Source organism: Centruroides vittatus, unplaced genomic scaffold, assembly GCF_030686945.1.
Source record: "Centruroides vittatus isolate TY-2023 unplaced genomic scaffold, ASM3068694v2 contig_717, whole genome shotgun sequence".
Taxonomy (NCBI): Eukaryota; Metazoa; Arthropoda; class Arachnida; order Scorpiones; family Buthidae; genus Centruroides; species Centruroides vittatus.
The window spans coordinates 627,087-649,383 of NW_027122456.1; the positions used below are offsets into that span (position 1 = coordinate 627,087).

Genomic DNA, 22,297 nt, shown 5'->3' on the forward strand with positions numbered 1-22,297 from the left:
TTCCGCCCTGATGTACCGTACGCTAAAAAGTCTTTTTTAGCAAGCCCATTATTGATTCGGCGAGGCCCACAATGGAGCGGCCGGGTGGTGAGGGGCGAGGCCCGACGTATCCGAACGGACCCGCCCCCAAAAAAATTCTTGGAAATTTATCGGTCCAGCTTCGAACGCGGGTCCCCAGAGCGGTAAGCTGCCACCTTCTTCTTTTTTTTTTTTTAACTCTTTCCGCCCTGTGCGCACTATTATTATTTTTTATTTATTATTATTTTTAGCTCTTTCCGCCCTGTGGGCACTAAGAGGGCCTCTTTTAGTAAGCCCATTATGGGTTCGGCCAGGCCCACAATGGGGCGACCGGGTGGTGAGGGACGGGGCCCGACATATCCGAACGGACCATCCCCCCGAAAAATTCCTGGGGATTATTCGACCCGTTCGGATTCGATCCCGGGTCCCCCAGAAAGGTAGGCTGCCACCTTAGCTGCTTGGCCATGCGGCCGTCTGTATTTGCTAGAAATTCACAAAATTAATTGAACAATGAAACAAAACATTCAGTAATTAAAATCTATTTTTTAAAAAAACATTCAATTGAAAATAAGTATTGCGTAACAATTTTCAACTTATTTAAAATCTTTTTAATTTCTAATTTTTTTAAAATTTGTATATAATACATAGAAATTAATTACAAATTTCTTGATTTGTGTATTTAAAAATTAAAATAAATGCTTACAATTTTTATTTTATTTTTCTTTCCAAAGTCGGAAATTGAATTCATAAGGAATCTATCAACCAATTACATAAAAGCTTACATCCGTTATTCGTCTTTTCTTATTATAAATAAAAATTTTCTTTATAAAAGTGTATATTATTTTAAATGAAATAAATACATAAAATATTAACGTTAACGACGTATAATTAAAGTAATATAAACGATAAAGCCGACAAAAATATTTAATACAATAATTATCATTTTATTTCTCTAGAAGAATTACCAAAAGAGTTGAACCAATCAGCATCGAGCTCATTTAATCAAAAAGGAAGAAGTGGAGAATTGATGGAAGTATGAGAGGGTCAGTGATCATTCAATGGAAAAATGTCTCGAGCGGAAATGCTTTTATTTCCACAATAATAAAATAATATGTAGGAAAAAAAACCGATTTATTCATGATTCCCGAGAGTAAATGGAATGAAAAAGTGAAAGGTAAGCGTAACAATTGTAATGATGTCATCTTTGTCTTAATTCGGGAAAATGTTTCGGTTTTTATAATTGGATAATTTAAAAATTTTTAAATTTTATTATAACGAATCAAAGTCGTATATTAGTAGCTGTGTGATGTAACATGGCAACGAACAATATAACGAACGGTTATATTGTTTATCGATTTTAATTGATAATTTATTGTAAAAATAGCGGCGAATTTAATATAATTGCTTATTTTTACGGTAAAATGAAGCGCGAAATGAATATCTTTCCTTTTCTGATAGTGAAAGTCTCATTAATTGCATGAATAATTGTTGTTCCTCTGGTAGATAACCTATGAGTCACTTGAATCACTTTGGTAGTTATGAATCACAATCAAGTACTGTGTTTAGTTTTTTGAATTGTTGCCATTGATGGAAGTAATCCCGCTTTTAATTGGTTTTTTAAAAAATTTTTCCTATATCTTAATAATAAAACTGCATGAAAAGAAGTTTTATTTGATCATATTATTATAAATAATTGTTTCATTTGTATAAAAGATAGCCATGAACATTTAAAATAATATTAACAAAAAAGCTCCATTATATTAAGTTAGAAACATAAATATACTTTTTATATTGAATTAATAACAGTAAAATAATTATTATTAATTAACAGTACATTATTTCTTTTCCTCTGTCTTCAACTTGATGTGTTTATTTCCTTAAATTCAAATATTTTTGTTAAATTAGATAAACATTATGCTTAAACAAATTTACATTAGTCAGCAATTTAACTTGTTTTCTCTTTATATATTAGTATTTGATTTTATTTCGCGAATAGAAGTTTTAGGAATAATTTTTTAATAGCAGTTTTATTTAAAATTCTGACTTTTTCTGCTTCGTTCATAAAATATATATAAATTTGTATACAGTAAATGAATGAATTAAGCAATTGTATCTTCAATTTATGTAGTATTTGGAAATTTTGTTTTTAGAATTTTAAGCTTTATAAATCTGTTTATTTTGACTAATGTTATAAAAATATTAGCATATGAAATTTATTTGCCCTGTTGAAATTGAATTAATCAATTAGGTAGGCCCTATTATTGATTTGTTTTCTAAGTTCATCTATTGGATCAAATGCATTGTTTACTCAATACTTGAAATTATATTGTGTAAACAGGTTTAATTTCTTATTTTCTATCTGTCTGATTGTGCGTAAATCGGTTAGATTTTCATTTTCAGTTAATTTGTCATGCAAAAAAAGCATTCGGAAAAATTTGTTCACCGGACCTTGCATTTTCTGTTTAATCTGTCATTACGTTTCTAATGATTAATATCAAGGGAAAGAGATATGATTAAAAACAATTTATGTATATTTAATAAAAATTTTTATTATTGCAATTTTATTTTTTATTTAATCATTATTATCGAATATACAAATGTGCAGGTGTTACCAATATATGGATATCTTCAGTTGAAGTAGAGAAGTATTTCATTTTGATAAAATCACTAATGCATTAGTTGTTTTAATCAAAATGAAATACTTCTCTGCAATGAAGAGCAAATGAAGGTAATGTATTATTGAAGAAGTGTATTAACAAAGACAAAATTTTTTTTTTTAATATTTAAAGTTCCGCAAGCTTTCAGTTATGATTACAAAATCCTTTCAATGTTAAATTAAAAAACAAAATTATAAAGTTCTGATTTGTACAGTTTTTTTTTTTTTACATTCTTGCATTTATTCTTTCCAATTTTTAGATCTGATGATAAACATTTTCCACTTATACTCTGTGTATTTTCAAGAGAAGTGATGGCCAAATCAAGCAACAAACAACTTAATTCTAGAAGACAAGGCTATATTTTCATATCTGATTGACTCCATGTTCTCTAAAACAATCTTTAAGTGTAATTTGGAATAATTTATTTTTTAATGTCTGGTCTTTTTTTTATTCCAGTCATATCCAAAGATTCCATTTATTAACAAGTATTGTTAATGATTAAGACTGATATAAATGTATTTGTTATTTATACAACTAAATATACATAAATGCAAACATAATACAACTAATATGTTTTCATTATAATAATAAAACATTATTTATTTTTTCAATTATAGACAAAAGTAATCATATCAGCTTTATATATGAATGGAGATTAATTGTTGTTAGATATAATTGCATGGAATGGTGCTGCTCTAAGAGATGGTCTGTGGACCGTTATTAGTCTGCAAACCATTAATTGCCAGGCCTTGTTTTCTAGGAAAGGAAACTTAGTATGAAATAATGTTTTTTTTTCAAGTGCACATATAATAAGTCATGTTGTTATGGTATATACATGTCTAAATATTATTATGTCCTCTTGCATGTGAATTGAGAAGTTAGGTTGCATGTTTTGCATATAAAGCATATGTGCATGCTCATTTTCTCTTTTACTATCCATATTTATGCATAATGTGATAATGAATTTATTTATATAGAAAATTTTACTCTTAATATTTGACCTTATGAAATTAGCAGTTTGTTTTCTTAAAATTTGATTAATCTTTTATCCTTTTTGTATTTTTTACAATACATTAAAATACAAAAAATAACCTCTATAAAATATGAATGGTTTATTTTAAAGTTGATTTAGAAGATTTTATTTTAAAACACATTTAACTATATAAATAGCTTAAGTTTATAAGCATATAGCCTATATATAAAATTAGTGATCAAATGGACAAAACAAAATATATTATCAGATACGACACATTGTGGAAAATTAATTACATTAACAAGTTTGAGAAGCACTGTAGCAGTCATTTGAAGATATAATTTATCATAATTAAAATACTACCAAAACATACAATAATAAACTTTTTGACTTTAAATTTAGTATAAAATGCATATCAAGATCATGTTTCTAACATGAATAGAATTTTAGTATTTCGTTGCCTGTTTTCAGAAGGTTGATAACTTGATAGCAAAATTAGCATCAAGGTCAAATTTCATTAACAGTTCTTATGTCTGATACAAGTAATGCCTGATTATATCTTAATTACCCAGATATGACTGTGTTATGTTGATATTTAAGTGTCAAAGACATACGGCGACAACAGTGACAATATAAGTAAATGCAAAAACATTGTTGCCATTTTAAAATTAGCGTTTTCTTAAAATTTGAATTCTGATAATTAATTTTAAAAATTGTTTAAATCTGTGAGGTTATAATACCACAAAAATAAATAAATAAATAAATTTCTGTTTCTTTTGGTACATTTTCTTTTTGTATATTCTTTTCAGTAATTAGGCCTATTTAGAAAAAATTGTGTGATTTGATGATTGCTTTAGAATTTTCCATAAAAATAATTTTTAGTATTACTGTTTATAAATGATTAATGTTACTGTTGATTATAACACTTTCTTTTATAAGCATCACATTAAAATATGGATGTTAAAAGTTTATAATTATAGTGACTAACATTTGAGTGATCGCACAAACTAGATCAGAATTACATTTTATATTGTTCGTATTAAATTAATAGAATTTAAATCCAGTAGGGTGAACACCACCTGAATTTTTGCACTTTATCTCTGGACTCCAGGTCTTATGATAATTTCTCCAGGTTGCACTGATTATTAAGCATTGCTAAATGAAATAATCAAATTTTCAAGTATGCTATTCCTCTTTGCAGTAATTGTCTTTTTATATATGTATACAATATGATACTCTTGAGGATATAACACATGAATATGTAAAACAAGTTGGATTTAATGTGTTGGAATTTATTAAATTATTATAGTCACCTCTGCCAGGCGCACCTGGGTCTGTTAGTATAATACATTTATACATTTGCACATCTCTGTTGCTATATTTGAGTTTACCCAGCCTCACTGAGTGAAGATTGGGGATAAAGTAGCATGTCATGTGAACAATATACCAGGATTATGGTTACATAATTAGTAGAGTGCAAGTGGTAATCATGTGACAAAATAGTCTGAATTTACAGAGCTTCACAGATGGTCATCCTAAATGGATTAGATTTTGATAATATTTCTTGTAATTGTAAGATAATCATTAAATTATTAATATGAAAACAAATCAACAATTTAAATTATCTTCAAAATTCATTAGTTTTAATTAAACTGTAAAAATATCATGATTTCTTATTTAAAAATACATTAAAATGAAGATCTTGGAGATACAAATAAATACTGTATAGGCATATTGGGCTGCAATTTGATAAACTTGTAGACCTATAAATTCCCACCATCATCCATCTGTCTTTCCTTAAATAGAGAATGGAGTTAGATAGATGAAAGATGAGACCAGATATGGAAACCTTAGGGACAGAAGGCCATGATTAAGTATATATAAACTTCCAATGCAAACTGGAAGTCAAATTATTTCAATTAAAAATTTTTTTCCTAAAAGGTGTTAGATGCCCAGCATGACTCTATTGTTAAAGAAAAAGTATGATGTACAGGGGCAAGCCAGTACTAACTTGAGGTGGAGAGCATATATTTTAAATTAAACTAAAAATGTGATTGTCACAATGCCATGCTGCAATTTTTAATGTCACAATAAATAATTGCTCGTTCTAAATATGTTCCATTTACTGGTAATTAAAATTATCCCATAGAATATATGTTATGTAGTCTCTTACAATGAAATTTCTGAAGTGTAATTCATAACGATGAAGTTAACATATATTATATTTTAATATTATAATATATTGTAATCAAATTTCTTTTCATTTTGAATTTTCTTTTGCTATCAAGCTTCTATATAATAAGAGTTGAGTAAATGTTAAAAAAGAAGGGACCGTAAAGGAAAATTACGAGCCTAAAACAAAGTTGAATCATTTACCAATTCATCTAATTTTAATGGCAATTTAAGAGGATAAATTATTTTAAAAATGAATATCCACTTAATATGCATTTTTACCATCTCTACATTATTTTTTTTTTATAAATTGTTATTTTCACTTGCCGAATAAACACATCGATTATGTAAAACATTATTTTACGAATTGTGCATTGTATCATTGTTTTAAATATAATTTTATAAGGATTGTGCACATTATTACTAAAAACATTTAGTTAGTGTTACCCTTGGTGCCAAGATGGCGGCTTGTCTCCGATTCCAGCAAGGAAACAGTGGGACGCACGTTCTAACCTAACCTAACCTAACCTATTCTAATAAATTACCATAATTATTAGCAACCAAATTATTAGATTGGAACGTATGTCCCACTGTTTCCTTGCTGGAATCAGAGACGAGCCGCCATCTTGGCACCAAAGGTAACATTAACAAAACATTTAAATGAAATATTACTGACATTCAAAAATTTTTAAAAACATTTATTTTTTACTTAAAGCTGATCATTTTAACAAATTATTACTTTATTGAATATATTGCTAAATAAAATTTTATTTTCTCAATTTGCTTCATAGTTGAATTTGCCTACAGTTTTAGAAAAGAAGCATATTCAAATATGTAAGGTGTTGCAGTTAAAAGTAAACTTGTTAATTAGGCATTGAGCCAACAAACATTCCAAAACTTTGATGTAAGAACAAGGAGTATACACACCCTTTTGTAGGTTGTTTCTTTTTAGTGAAATTACAAAATGTAAATTTTTTAATAAATAGAATTTACAGAACTAAAATTCAATTCTTTAATATGTTTATGATGATATAAATAATTAGTCTGGACTTCAAATAATTAAGTAATCTTCACAGATTTTTTTTAACATTTTTAGTAATAACAATTTGTTTTGAACTATACCAGGATGAGCACATAAAAGTTTAATTATGCAAACTGGAATTCTGAAAGTGTTTAAACATTCTATACTCACTCTTTGTTGACTGCTTGTTCATATTTTATTATCTACAGAATAAACCTACAGTAATTGTGTTTACACTTATTTTCAAAACATTAGCATCCGATATTTATATACTATATTTATATTTTTTGCTAAAAATATATCAAAAGAAAAATATACCAAAATATCTGTTGTTGAAATGTACTTTAATATTATTTTAAAATCTTTGTTGTACAAATTCTTCTGACTTTTACCATTGTTACAGACTTAATATTTTTTGGAATTGGTTTGTTAATGGCTATTAATGGAGTAAATGCAATTGAAAAATGAATTTATATAATTATATAGAGAATCCATAATGAAAATAAAAATTGGAAAAAACAAATTTCAGAAGGATTTAGGCTATCAAAAGGACTAAGACAGGGATGTTGTATCTCACCAACTTTATTTAAAATCTACGTAGGAGTATTGAAAATATGGAAAAAGAAATGTAATATGGGAATAGATATTAACGGTAAACCCACGGTTACAATTTGACGGGTTCACAGTCAGTGTCCACTAATGCAGCAGTACATCATGGACACTGACTGTGAATGATACATACTTAAACAGGTTACAAGCTCAAGTGAAACGATTCACACAAACTCCCTTGGCCAGGGTGTGGAAGTTGAACAGGGCAGTGGTTGCCTCGCTGGATACTCCTAGGCTATTTGCTTTTGCAAAGACACATAAACCGATACTTTCCTTGAGACCCATTCTGGATAAATCCAGATGTCCTAAGTTGCTTGACAACGCGGTACACAACTTTATATCTGAGTGCTTACAGGGGTATGATTGGAATGTCAAGAATTTCAATGATCTAATTGATAGTTTACGACAAGTTAAGGCAACAGATGTTGCATGCATTACTGTCTTTAATTTTGTCTTCTTATACCCCTTGATTAAAATACAACTGTGCTTCTGTACACTCTGGGATCTGTTACTAAGCCGCAAAGGGGCAGGTATGCATCGTAAACATGTATTAGAGCTAACGCACCTCTTATGCTATACTTCATTCTTTGGCTTTAACAACACTACATATTTACAAAAACAGGGCGTATCTATGGGCAGCCCCATCTCAGAGGAGTTGTGTGAATTAATTATTTGACAATTGGAGAAAAAGGTCATACTTCTATTCCTACCCAACATCCTAGTTCAGTGGTTCCTAACCTTTTTTTAATCGCAACCCTTTTTAATTTTTTTTAAAAATGTTTGTGACACCCCCCTTTTCGCATCTGTCATATTTTATCAATAAAACGAAAAATAAAAGGTTTGACAAAATATATTTTAGGACTTAACAATAGTGATGATATTTTTTTATTAAGTATTAATTATTAATGTGATGATTGAGCTTGAATCTGCTTAACTTTGAACTATAGAGCTAGTGGAAGGAACGACAAAACTAGATTGAGGTGCCTCTAGCAGCAATGCCGAGTAACAGAATCAGGGCTACAAAGCACCACTAAAATTATGACGCGCGAAATGGCCTTGTTAATGGAGGTCTCAACTGTACCCGGCTAGTTTGCCACAGTTGAATTTCACCAGGCATAAGGAGAGGTGCGGGCACCGGCTGCCCACTGATTACGTCGCATATCTTGCGTGTTGCCAAGCATAAATAAATTATTAACATTAAGGCGACCCCCCCCCCAAAAAAAGTTAAGGCAACTCCCTTGTGGGTCACGACCCACCGGTTGGGAACCGTTGTCCTAGTTTATAAAAGGTATGTAGATGACATCTACATTCTTTGGAAGACTGAGCTCAACGTAAATGATTTCATGGAATACATGAACAACAACCCGTATGGCCTTACTGTCAAACTGGAGCAGAAGAGTTACACAAATGCACATTTCCTAGATGTCAACTTTTGCCTTTATGCAGACAGAGTGCAAATCAGCATACATTACAAACCTTGCTATGTTCCAATATTTATTCTGTCAAACTCTGTGGACCCTTTTTCTTACAATATCTCTGCATTCCATGTGCTAACTAGAAGGGCGTACACGCACCACACTAGATGGGAGGATACTGTGGCAGAACTAAAGTGCATTGAAAACATAACAGTAAAGCACGGGTATGGTCGAAACACGATACATAATTTATCGTGCATTTATGCCAACCTCCTAAGGCATGCCACACACATAGCACACAGGTAGACACCCATAATCATAATAGCAACCAATCACACACAGTGGTGCAATACAACCAACACCTAAGTTCCATTTATAAAGAAATTGCTAATCGTAAAGGCACAAAGATTGCATATAAGAGATCTATACGGTTCCTCTCAGAGACCGCAGATCCAGCGAGATCTAGTATACATTGGATCCACGAAGCGCTCCCTAAGCAAAAGAATACAGAAACATGGGTATGATATTGCCAACCAAAGGCATACCACTGTCCTAGCTGCCTACGCCACAGATCCTGAAATACAAGCCAACCTCCATAGGGCCAAATTGGTAAAAATGTCAGATCAGGTTTACCACCTTTGCGACCTTGAAGCATTGGAAATATACAAAGCCGGCCTGGTCGGCAACTGTATTAATGCAAAAGATGTTGCCAATATTTCATATACGTGGAGGTGTTGCTGCGAGAAAAAGCGTAAACAACACTAGCATGTTGCTAACGTTTCTACACCAGCAAATACATTGTATTATTTATTTGTGGGGATGTAACAATATTTTTATCACTTTGGTAGCATGTATGGAGAAAATTAGTTTCCAATTTTTAAATAATTTGGAATTTAAAATAATTTTAAACATGTTGAATTACATACTTGTCAATAGCCTGATGAAGACCAAGTTTTGGTTGAAAACGTTCGTTTTTATCTAAAGCTATTCGTACTGGGATATAAAAAAGGTTTTTAGTGTGTTGATTTATCCTTTCCAGGGATTGTGAGAGAAGTTGGTTTTATTTATTACTATTTATTTTTAACTTTGATTCATTTTCATTATTATGAATCATTTTACTTTTTATTAAACCTTAAACCTTTATTAAACCTGTGCATTTGCATTGCCAGTTACACTACCTGGACCTTCATCCAACCTTTGCTTTCAAAACTATTATTTTTGGTATAAGCAATGGCACCTAATGCCTACCTCTTACTTACCAAATTACTTAGCATTTAATTATTAATAGTAGTAATAATATAGCCCAATATAATCCTGCAATTGCTTGATTTTAACGTGTTCCATTTTGGGACAATGTTTAAATATTAACATCTTACTATTGTATTTAATATTATAAAATCAAAAAATATTTTAAGTGATTAATAAATAAAGAATTTTTCTTTGACCTAAGATTGTGGTTTTATATTTGGGGGCCAGCTCAATAGGTAAGTGATGAAGCAACTTACTCCAGTGGCAAAATGAGAGGAGTAGCAAAAGTGTTCAAAAGGATAAAAAAAATAATAAGCCAAATACACCTGAAATTCTGTAAATACACTTTAAAATTATTTATAAACTAGCAGATAAGCCCGGCGTTGCTCGGGCAAAAAGTAACGATAGCAAAGGTTAAGATTATTACATTATAGCCAATCTTACCCGTTTTCACAGAATGCAAGAATTAAGTCCCCTGTTTACAGACTAATTAGAGAACTTGTAGATGGGTCTAAAAATATGTTCGATTTCCCGCAAAAATGCAAAAAAACTGCATCTGCACCTGTAAATCTTGCACACCGCTTTCTCTTAACACTTCTGTTGTTACTCAACACTTCCATTCTTAACACTTCCATTGTTAAGGAATACACTTCTTTCATCTCCACATGGTACCCTACTACCCTGTTTCCCTGAAAATAAGAGTGTCTTATATTAATTTTTGCTTCCAAAGATGTGCTAGGTCTTATTTTCAGGGGATGTCTTATTTTTCATGAAGAAGAATTCACATTTATTGTTGAACAAAAATAGTGAACATTTATTATAAACTGTATAGTAGTTGTCATCACAAACCAGCATAACCAGACAAACTGTGAATTCTATCAAGAATTTCTTGTTACTACCATTATTTCCATGTACAACAATCTATGGTACATTTACTAATCTGGATATTTATGAACACAAAGCAAGATTTATTCAATGAGTCATGTCGTCATCTTCTCGAACATCATTATAACAGCCCAAATCCTGAATTTCCTGGTGAATTTCTTGTGACTCCATTTCTTTCAGAATCATTTTCTTTCAGATGATGCTTAAAATTGACACTTATGGTACGTGTGAGTCAAGAACAATAAAATGTACAAAAATCAGACAAGACTGTAGGGTTTTTGATAGATAGCATTATTAACAAACTTGCCAAACAATCCAATAGAAAAGAACAGAGGATATATTCAGGAAAAAGTTAAAAGGACATATGCTTCGTTAAACAGGAATATATACAGTGGTGCCTACTACTATGAATTTAATTCACTCCAGGAGGCCATTTGAACTCTGAATCATTCAAAGTCTAAAGCAGTTTTTCCCATTAGAAATAACGGGAAGTGAATTAAACCATTTCCAGACCCTAAACCAGTGGTTCTTAACCAGTGTTCCGGGAACACGGGTGTTCTGTAAACCTACCTCAAGTGTTTCATGAAAAAGATTTTAAAGTTTTTATACAAATTTATTCTCATTGCTATTTTTGTAGATAATACAATGTTTCTATTTGATTCAATATATTAAAGTTTATTAGTTTATTGCTTCATTGTTTCCCGAGAATTGTAAACGTGGAATTGCTTATCAATTTTCGAATGTATCGATGCTAATACTTCGTGTAATAAAAAGTATACGAATGGTGTTCCGTGGCCTCAGAAAGGTTGAGAACCACTGCCCTAAATAATACCCGTTTCAATAAACTTAAAATGGCAAATACACGTAATTTAATAAGGTAAAAGTAACACAATTAAATGCCTTAATAATAAATTAAATACAAACAATAAATAGCATATGTAAATACTGTATAGTAAAATGAAAATTGCATTTGTTCCACACTGTCAACTTCATCTTAAACATGGCCACTAGATCTGCCACACGTGTACAGTTTTTGTGCTATGCAATAAATTCCTTTCTTCATCCGAATTGTTGATATCACAGCCTTTGTGTTATTTGTTGGACTTTACTGCTTCCACACGCTTTTCAGATGGCATTATGATTAATAAGTAAAGGTGATTATTGGATTGAACAGAAAGTTTGTGTATTTTTAACAACTGTCATTACTTAATATAGATGTGATTTTAATTATTACAGTGGTGAAATTTAACAAATTATTGTTAATTTAAGATTGTATTCTTTGTTTAGGTGCTTATTTTATGCTTTCAGTGCATTTTTCACCTTCACACGCAGTTCAGACTTTGAAGCATTGTTTGAACTCTGAAGTGAATTTTTGTCATTTAGAGTTCAAAGTACAGATATCACTAATTCATTTTCTGTGATTACTATGCATTATAACATTATCTGTATTTCAAATAGAAAATAAATAAAGGTTATTTACATACAAATGAGTGCTTTCCTGCAGATATAAAAATTTCAATCTTTATTGTGTGCCACAATCAGGTCTGAAATCACTTCTAAATTCTCCCTATAAGAATAAAAGAATACCTCACAAGAAATTGTAAGTTAATTTCATATTTCTTTCAGGACACTTCTTGCTTCCTGATGTAGCCCAAATTTGGTTGATTGCACAGACTTATCACACCTTGTAGGTTAAGTGATGAAATGGAGTCAAGGTCAAGTTCAAAAATATATGCTTTATTGGGCTGCAATTTGAAAAAAATTGTAGACCTATAAATTCCCACTGTCATCAGCTGTCTGTCCTTTCCTAATCTTGAAAACAGAGTTAGAACAGATGAGTGCTGAGACCAGATATGGAAAACTTAGGGACAGGAGGCCTCGATTAACTATATATGAACTTCTGATGCAAACCGAAAGTCACGTTATTTCAGTTAAAAAATTTTTCCTCAAAAGGTGTTAATGACTGGTACGATTCTATTGTTAAAGGAAAAGTGTGGTGTACAGGAGCAAACCACCACTAATTTGATGTGGAGAGCATATAATTTAAATTAAATAAATTCAAAATATGATTAAAAATCGCAGTCTTGCATTGTGACAGTGTCACAATAAATAATTGCTTGTTAGTATTGGAAATGCATTTCAAACTCACTGTTTGGATTGATAATCTTCACAAAAATTGGGCTTCGAAGCCCGATTTTTAAGGCGATCGTCGGTATTTCATTATATACTCGTCGGGCTTAGTGATGTTTGTTTATACAAAAAATATGTATGAATCTCAGTTAGCCCAGAGTGGAAATATTAAAAAGTTTGTTTGTAAATTTTACTTTGAATTGATTTACTAATTTTTTAAAATTTTGAAAGAATTACGCAAAAGACTTAATCTATTGTCCGCCATCGACATTTGCGTTTAATTAGGTAATTAAGAAAATTAGGTTTAATTAATACAGTTATGCACAATATTATGATCAGAATAAAATTAATCCTTCTTTTTTGTGCCATTTGTGATATTCAAAATCATTGAAATTGAGGAGAAATAATAAAGTAAATTTTCTTGTTAATTTGATCCAAAATATAAAACTAAAAAAATTTTAAAAATAATTTAATTTCATACATATTCATGTAAACATTATAAAGGAACTTTTTTATGCACTACGATTAGCTAATTATAAAAATATAGTGCCACATTGAAGCAGGTTTGACTTTTTGGCTAAAATGACTGCCAAAGTGGCATTAGCTGCATGCACTCTTTGTATGAGCATTCCATTATGCATAGTGACATACATAAGCACAGTGGCATTCTGTTGTCATGGCAGATGAAAGCCACTGCCACCAGATGGAAACAACAGAACAAGAAAGGAGTGACAACATTCATTATTACTGAAATCCAAAAATTTTCTGCATGCGGCCATCAATAGGAAAAGTGATATTCACTCTTTTTTTTGAGACAAACAAGACCAATCTTTATGCACCCTGTATGCATGGTTAATGTAATCACTAGTGCCATACACCTGGCTCTTTCAAAAATCATATGTGATTCTCACAATTGAGTCAAAACGACATGACTTTGTGTACCGGTGTCTTGTTGCTGCACAACAGTGTATAGCTTTATACTGTGTGAGACAATTGCAGCCATTAAGGGATGCATTTTGAATTTTGAGTGTCTGTTTCAACCTTTGTACTCACCATATCTTGCTTAGATATTTTCATGCTTTTGACTGCTAAAACAGACAATGAGTGAAAAGACCATTCATTTGGATGAGCAGCACAACAGATGATACATTAGTGGCTACACATGCAATTGTTTTATAAAAGAATTCAAGTACTGGTTAAGTATTTCTGTATGAATAAAATTGAGGTTATGTTGGAAAATGATATTTTCGTGGCACTTGTTTGCAATAAACAATGCAAAACAAATAAAACATTGTCATATTTAATTTTTAAAAAATCACGTGACTTCAGTCCAGACTAAGTTCATATATAGTTAATCGAGGTTTCTACTCCCCAAGTTTTCCATATATGGTATCGATATTTTATGTATCTAACGCCAGATTAATGAAGGACAGACGACCAGATGAATGACAGTGGGAATGTACAGGTCTGCAATTTGAAAATTACAGCTTAAGGTTTTCATTTGCTCCCTTTAAATTTTAATTAAACTTAAATGTTTGTCTAGTTGAAGCTACTTTAAACAGCAAATAAATTATATTATGATATTCACTATCCTATCAAAAGTATAAAAACACTCAAAAAGAAAATTAGTAATCCAGCAAATAGGAATTAATTTATTAGTAGAACAGATGTTTTCGACAGTATTTAACAGTCGTCATCAGCTTTTTAGAAGTGAACGTAAAACAGAATTTGAAAAACAAAATTTAAATATCAGGTCAGTCCATAAGTCCATGCACATTTTTATGACCTTGAGAAAAATCTTGTTTTGCTGTTAAAAATGTCAGTCTAATGTGATAATTTTTACACTGAAGTGTTAAATTGGATCTCATTCATATAATACTGTTCAGAATTGTGAACATTTCAGTTGTTTATTTTCGTTAAAATGGAAGTAACCGACGAATACAAAAGACGTGTTTTATACTTTTTATTTTTAAGTTGTGAGAATGCTACAAATGCAGCCAAAAAAAGAAATACTGTACATAATCAAATTGTAATTAGTGCAAGGACTGCGCAGAAGTGGTTTGAAAGATTTAGAAACAACGATTTTAGTGTGGAGGAAAAGGCTCGTACTGGAAGACCCGTCGACTTTGATGACGATGCTCTCTCTGCACTAGTTGAAGCAGAACCATCTTTAACAGTTGATGAAATTGTGGAATGTTTAAATTCATCCCACGGAACCGTTCATAGACACCTACAACAAATCGGAAAAGTTTCAAAGCTAGGAAAATGGATACCACACGAACCGTCAATAGCTAACCGACAACAACGTGTAAACATTTGCACGTCTCTTTTATTCGGTATTGCTTTAGAACTTTTTCTTGGTAGGCTGGTCACTGGAGACGAAAAATGGATCCTCTATAATAATGTGACGAGAAAAAGACAATGGATGGATTGCGACAAGCAGCCAAAACTGACTGCAAAAGGTGGGTTGCATCTAAAAAAAATTCTTTTGTCTGTTTGGTGGGATATGTCAGGCCTAATTCACTTTGAGCTGTTAGAACCTAATCAAACAATTACAGCTCAAATGTATTGTGAGCAATTAGAGCGTTTAAATGAAAAATTGAAAAAAAAATCGACCGTCGTTAGTGAACAGAAAGCAGGTTCTCTTGCAGCATAACAATGCCAGACCACCCGCTGCAAAAATAACTGTATAGAAACTTGAAAGCTACAACTGGAAAATTTTACCTCATCCACCATATTTGCCAAATATTGCTCCCAGTGATTATTATCTTTTTTGCAGTTTGCAGAATTTTTTAAAAGGAAAAACTTTTGAGGATGAGAACAATGTAAAAAAGGCTATTTCTGAATATTTTGATTCAAAACCGAAATTATTTTACGAAGACGGGATTAAAAAGCTACCATCGAGATGGCAAGAAATTGTACAAATTAATGGTGAATACATTATAGATTGAAATAAAATTTAATTAAAATTTTTTGCTGCTTTTTTTGTAGATAAAAATACGCATGAACTTATGGACTGACTTGATATAATGGATTGTTAAATCTGTGCTGGTGGTTTTATTCATAGAAGATCAGCGAAGAAAAATCAAAAGTAAAACTGCGAAGCCATTTTTGAGGCGAGACTGTCTCTGAGAGCGCAAGCAATGCGTGCGCAAATCTCGCACTTGCGCCTGTTTGTAGAAACAGTCTCAGCATTTCGTATTTTCTTTTGACCCGGTTCTCTGTCCCTTGACTACCTACAAGTCTGGTTTATTTTATGTGCACATGATTTTGGCACCAAATACTCTGTGCTAAATTGCAACTCCTGACATGTACTCCTTCATACCTCTAAGGTGTGCAGCCATTGACCACAGCATGATTTTAGAGACGAGACTATGTCTCATAGTCTCACCTCTAAAATTGCGCTGCTAGTCTCATCAATAAAATACAAAGCAGAAAACAAGGAGTAAATAATATACATAAAAATAACTAATAACAAATAGAAAAAATTAATTTAACAAAAAAGTAAGGAAAAATAGAAATGAAACCAAAAACCCGAGGTTGAGTTATATATCTTCATAAATAGCTACCCATACATTTGATATCAAAGTCGTCTTTAAAATTAATGGCGGAGCCTTTCTTGGTAGCTTTATAACTTTCAGATTTTTGAGATACTTGAGTTGTGTAGGAACTGAATTGCTGTGTATTAAATACTGTCAAACATTTGTTTTACTAATAAATTAATTCTTACAATGCTGAATTACTTACTGGTTTTTTTTGTGTTTTTATACTAATCTCATCTGGTTTTCTGGTGTAACTACTATCAAAAGCAATTGATAGGATAGTATGTTATAATATAATTTGTCTGTATTAATCTGTGTCAAATATCAAAAATAGTATTTTCTTAACAATTTTAATTCTTACTTGGAATTCCTTTCGCCTTAATAACATGAGTCTGTATGGTGTTCTTTCAACTAACTTCTAATATACCTTGGTTGGTATTTTCCTCCATTCCTCCTGTAAACAAATGATCAGTTCTCTTAGACGATGGGTGATTTGTATAATTCCTAATCTTACATTTTCTTATTTCAAAATTGTTATGTGATGGTTGTTCTTGTTTGTTTTTTAAACTTATAACCTATCCAAAGGTGAGTTTCTCACCCAAAAATACTAATATGTAAAATTCAACTTTATGTTAAAAACCAAAACAGGGCTTTACTAATGTTTTTATAAAGTAAATTATGATTTATTCACTAAATTCACACTTAAATAAATGTTATTGTTTGTGTCTACAATTACTATTTAAAATTTATATATATATATATTTTTTTTCTAGGTGATAATGGCTTCAGAAAGCCTTTATGATGAACATTTTTCTAATACGGCTTCACGCAGTAACAGTGGAGCAGAAGATAAAAAGGATCAGTTTGGTGTCTTTCGTTCTCGTAATGGTAGAGCTAGTCCGACTCACAGTGCACATGGATGCCTGATGAGGACAAGTTTACAGAAGTTGAGCCAAGAAAAGAGAGCCAAGAAGGTTCGCTTTTACAGAAATGGCGACCGATTTCACAAGGGTTTGATTTATGCTCTCTCTCACGAAAAGATCCGCACATTTGAAGCCCTTCTGGAGGATCTCACTAGAGTACTCGTGGATCAAGTAAATCTTCCGAAAGGAGTCAGGCACATTTATACCATTGACGGTAAGGAAAAAATAACAACATTAGATCAACTTCAAGAAGGAGGGAATTATGTTTGTTCGTCCGTAGATCATTTTGTTAAAATGGATTATGTAAAAAATGAGAAGCCGTTATGGAGTCTAACTCGAAAACACGAAGAGAATCTTTTGTCAAAGTACGATCCTCCCATAGAAAATGGAATAAAAACACGAAATTTCATAAAGCCCAAACTCGTAACCATCATTCGCAACGGAATAAAACCCAGAAAGGCGGTGAGAATCTTGCTGAATAAGAAGACCGCACATTCATTTGATCAAGTTATGAATGATATTACTAGTGCTATAAAACTGGATACCGGAGCCGTAAGAAAGGTTTTTACTTTAAGCGGAAAGCAAGTAAGTTATAATTTGTTTTTAATTGTGATGTAGTTTTTCAATAAAGTTTATCCACCTTTTTTTATGATAAGAGCTTCTCTAAAGATTTTTTCATTAATAAAATATTTATGTAGGTTGTTAGTTTGTCAGATTTTTTTGGAGAGGAAGACATATTTATTGCTTATGGACCAGAAAAATACTCTCATGATGATTTTGATTTGGATTCTGAAGGTAAAGAGGATTTTCATTTGTATATAATGAAATTAAACAATATAAACATTTAGGGATGATAATGATAAATTTAAGCAGTTAGTCACTAGAGAAGTTATATTGTGTATTAATAATTAACATAAATATTCTAATTACAATAAGAACATATACAGTAAACCTCTGACTGGAGTGATTATTTGTGTAATTATTAGCGAGGCTGAGGCTAAAGTTTTAAACGTGAAAATGTGTTGTTGGACGTTCGGCGCCGCTTTCCCGTAAGCCTAGAAGTTTGACAGTGGCATTTGGAAAGTCAGTGGAGTCATGCTCGACATTCCAAACGTCATTGTCAAACTTCCAGGTTTATGGGAAAGCGGAGCCGAACGTCCGATGTACACATTTTTGCGTTTAAAATTTCGGCTTCAACCTCGCTATTATGCTTCACTATAGAAATAAGAGGTGAAAAATCTGTGTAATAAGTCAGAACGCATGTTTGTATGATGCATAGAATGCATAAAATCTTCCAAAAAGAATGCTACCATTTTAAGTTGTAATTATGTTAATCATTATCCGAGAATGTTGTAATGTACTGTAAATTAAAACATTGGAAAACTGTCAGAGTTACGCATTTGTCTATTAGTTTCTCAATTTGTGTGTCTCACATTACACAGTGCACATCTGACTGATAATCTGTTACAGTATCTGTTGTCACTCTTCTCACAGCAGCTACAGTTCTACAGCTCTGTTAGATTACTAATGTTTTGCACAATGATGAGTGATTCTGACTTTGCAAACTGTAGAACACAAAACATCTTCTCTATTGCAGAATCTCCATTTTTGTTTATGGTGTTTGCTAGAGATAGATGACAAGACATTTGAATGCAGACAGGAGTTGAAACTCGGATGGATACTCTATCAATTGGTGTGTGTGGCATATTTCATGAATAATAATTAATGTAATTACAGTAATTTAAAATGGTATATATATATGTAACTAATGCAACAAATTATTAATAGGAATATTCTGGAAAGAATAATCAATGTACAGCTGATGATGATAACTTAAGAGTTAATTATTACTATTAATAGATTAATTTCAGTTGATATTTTTATTACGGTAATACCCCGAGTTACGTAACACACGACTTACGTAAATTCGCAGCTACATAAAATGTAAATCTCAAAAATTGGAAAAAAATCTGAGTAGAGTAACATGTAATTTTACAAAGATTTATTCTATTTCAAACATTCATTCATTCTTTCTTTTTTTCTTTTGCACTGTACTGATTTATTACATTATTGCTTTGTTAATCCTTTACTTTTTGATCTAATTGTAAGCACGTATGCAAGCGTACTGGGCACTCTTTCTTGTAAACGAGATTCTTCTACAGTACTCGGTGAAGGTCGAGCAGCAAAACCAGGCACATCTTCATTGCTTGTTTTTCTATATGTATCGTTTCACGTCATTAGTGCAGTTTGCCTCGAGTGATTAGTTTAATACATAACCCGTTTACCACTGCTACATTTACATAGTGTTCGTTGTTTATTTACAGTACTGTATCGTTAAAATGCAATCAAAATGACAAACCACATTATACAAAACAAATAATAAATAATATATGTACAGTACACATATAATAATAAATAGAATATTGGGTTATTAATTAGTAGTTATACTAAAGCAATTTACAAATTAAACTTGTGTAAAATTTGATTTTCGTATAGGTCTACTGTCCGCATTACTTGTGTAACTCGGGGTATTGCAGTACTGAGTTATCATAAACAAAACACTAATAAAATATGCCTCGGAAGGAAAGTTGTACAAAAGGATACTTTTGTCAAAGATTTTTTTTTATACAAAGATGAATTCAATCAAAGGTTTACTGTAAAAGCTATTATTGTGCTATAGACTACCTTTTAAATAATGGTTATTAAAATAAATTTTTTCATTTTTAGAATGCAAATATCTCACTGGCTCTTCAAGATCAATTTTAAACAAAAAATTTCAGCACATAACTGCCCCATCTCAGTCTCCCGTTTCACGAAGAAGAGCATCGTCGCCCGTTTTTCCATCCGACAGTAAAATTTATTTTAATATTTTTTTTAACTAGTTTAAACATAAATCTTATTTAACTCATTAGCTAAAGTATTTTTCTTAAGTAATTATTGATCTAATGTTTTAATTTGTATATGGAATTTCATACAGTATAAAGCATGCAGTTAAGAACGAAAAATTTTGTTTTGTTTCTTGCTTTGTCATTTCTTGTAATTTATTATTTTATAAATAATAAATTTTTGCAATCGATTAAAAATTTAATTATGTGTTACTACAAAAATAAGCATTTAATATCCAGCAGACAGGTCTTAATCGAAACAAATGCATTGAGTTTTTTAGTAGCCACCCTTGGCTACATATTCGAATACTAAGTTCTAGAACATTGATATAGATGTCGGTCGTGTGACATAGAAAAAACTTTAATTCAAAATATTATGTTGAATCACATATTTAAAAAGCAAATTGACAAAACAAATCAAGTGACAAAAAATTAATAATGTAAATATTCAAAATAAGATACAAAAGTTCTGGGATTATGTTCATATGGGAACATATGTTTTATTGAGGAGCATGTTAACATTGTTTTGCATTTGTTTGGGCAAAAGTCCAATAGAAACTTACATATTGAAGCAGGTTTATGGCAATAATAATCTGTTGTGATCAAAAGTCTTCAATTGTCATCTCAGTTCAAGGAAGGCAAGGAAGAGGTTGAAATGATGACTGTACTGAGCAGTCAATGATAGCTTGTGCTAATGAAAACATTTTGAAGGTTGCTACAATCGTATGTGCCCCAATAGACAATGGATGATTGAACAAATAACTGAAGCTGCTGGGATATTGCTGACCTCTTGTCAGTGGATTCGGGCAGATGATCTGAAAATGCATTGTGTATCAACCACACATTCTAACGGGAGACTGTTTGGCTGTACGGATGGAAATGATAAGCACACTCACAGTTGTCATCAACAGAGACCTAAAGACCTGCAATTTCTTAGCAAAATTATAATAGGGAATAAAAAAAGTGATGCATCCTGTTTGACCTCCAGACCAAGCAGACATCAGCTTTGTGGAAGTTGTCATCATCTCCTTGCATACTGAAATTTCAGCAAGATTTCAGCAAAGACAAAGATCATGCTAGAGATTTTTGTCAACATCAAGGGCATTGTTCATTTTGAATTTATTCCTGAAGGACACACTGTTAGCAAGGAGCTTTATCTGGACATCATGTAATGTCTGAACAAATTGATCGACAAGAAGAGGCCTAAACTGTGGGTCGATCAATCATTGGTACTGTTACGTAACAATATTCCTGTTCACAGGTTGCTCGTGGTTTCTGCTTTTTCTCATCAAAACAAGTACTAGAGTCTTCCCACTTCCATGTACTCACCTAACTTTGCTCCCAAAGACTTCCACTTGTTTCCTGAGCTGGCACATCAACTTCAGAGTTGTCAATTTTCGAGTGAAAAATAAGTGAAGAACATCATGCTGATGTAGACTGAAGGATATTTCAAAGTTTCAAGAAGCACTTCCTTGACTTCTACACCCACTGGTAAAAGTGTTTTTGCTAATGGGGTTTATTTTAGAGGATGATGCATTTCAGCATTGTAACTCTAACAATTTTTGGACTTAGGTCCAAAAGTTCAAGGACTTGGCCATATCTAGTGTAATTAGTAACTATATTCTGTGTGGCTTGCAGATTGAATGGCTGAGGCTGTTAGCCGGATGACTGGGATCAAATCCAGATGATTCAAAAAACCACAATTTTTTTTTCCAGGGGTGGTCTATCTATCCTTTTTTTTTCCAGGGGTGGGTCCATTGTGGGTCTGGCTGAACCCACAGTGGACTTGAAAAAAATCTCTTAGTACCCATAGGAAAGA

The 22,297-nt window shown here is 31.6% G+C and overlaps 1 protein-coding gene across 3 annotated transcripts in view; it reads left to right on the forward strand.

The window, feature by feature from the left end:
• Nucleotides 1–968: 968 nt before the first annotated feature.
• Nucleotides 969–22,297, forward strand: part of LOC136980658 (serine/threonine-protein kinase DCLK1-like) — a 50,383-nt gene continuing 29,054 nt past the window's right edge. The window contains exons 1-4 of one of the 3 annotated variants that reach the window (XR_010881586.1): nucleotides 969–1,192; nucleotides 17,444–18,178; nucleotides 18,292–18,388; nucleotides 20,321–20,443. Coding sequence is in view for 2 of the 3 variants with exons in the window: in XM_067276810.1 (XP_067132911.1) it covers nucleotides 17,450–18,178; nucleotides 18,292–18,388; nucleotides 20,321–20,443 (949 nt within the window). In the remaining variant the exon portion in view is untranslated. Of the gene's footprint in view, nucleotides 1,193–3,009; nucleotides 3,030–17,443; nucleotides 18,179–18,291; nucleotides 18,389–20,320; nucleotides 20,444–22,297 lie in introns of those variants that run through there. The other 2 variants (XM_067276810.1, XM_067276811.1) reach the window with 2 other exon arrangements.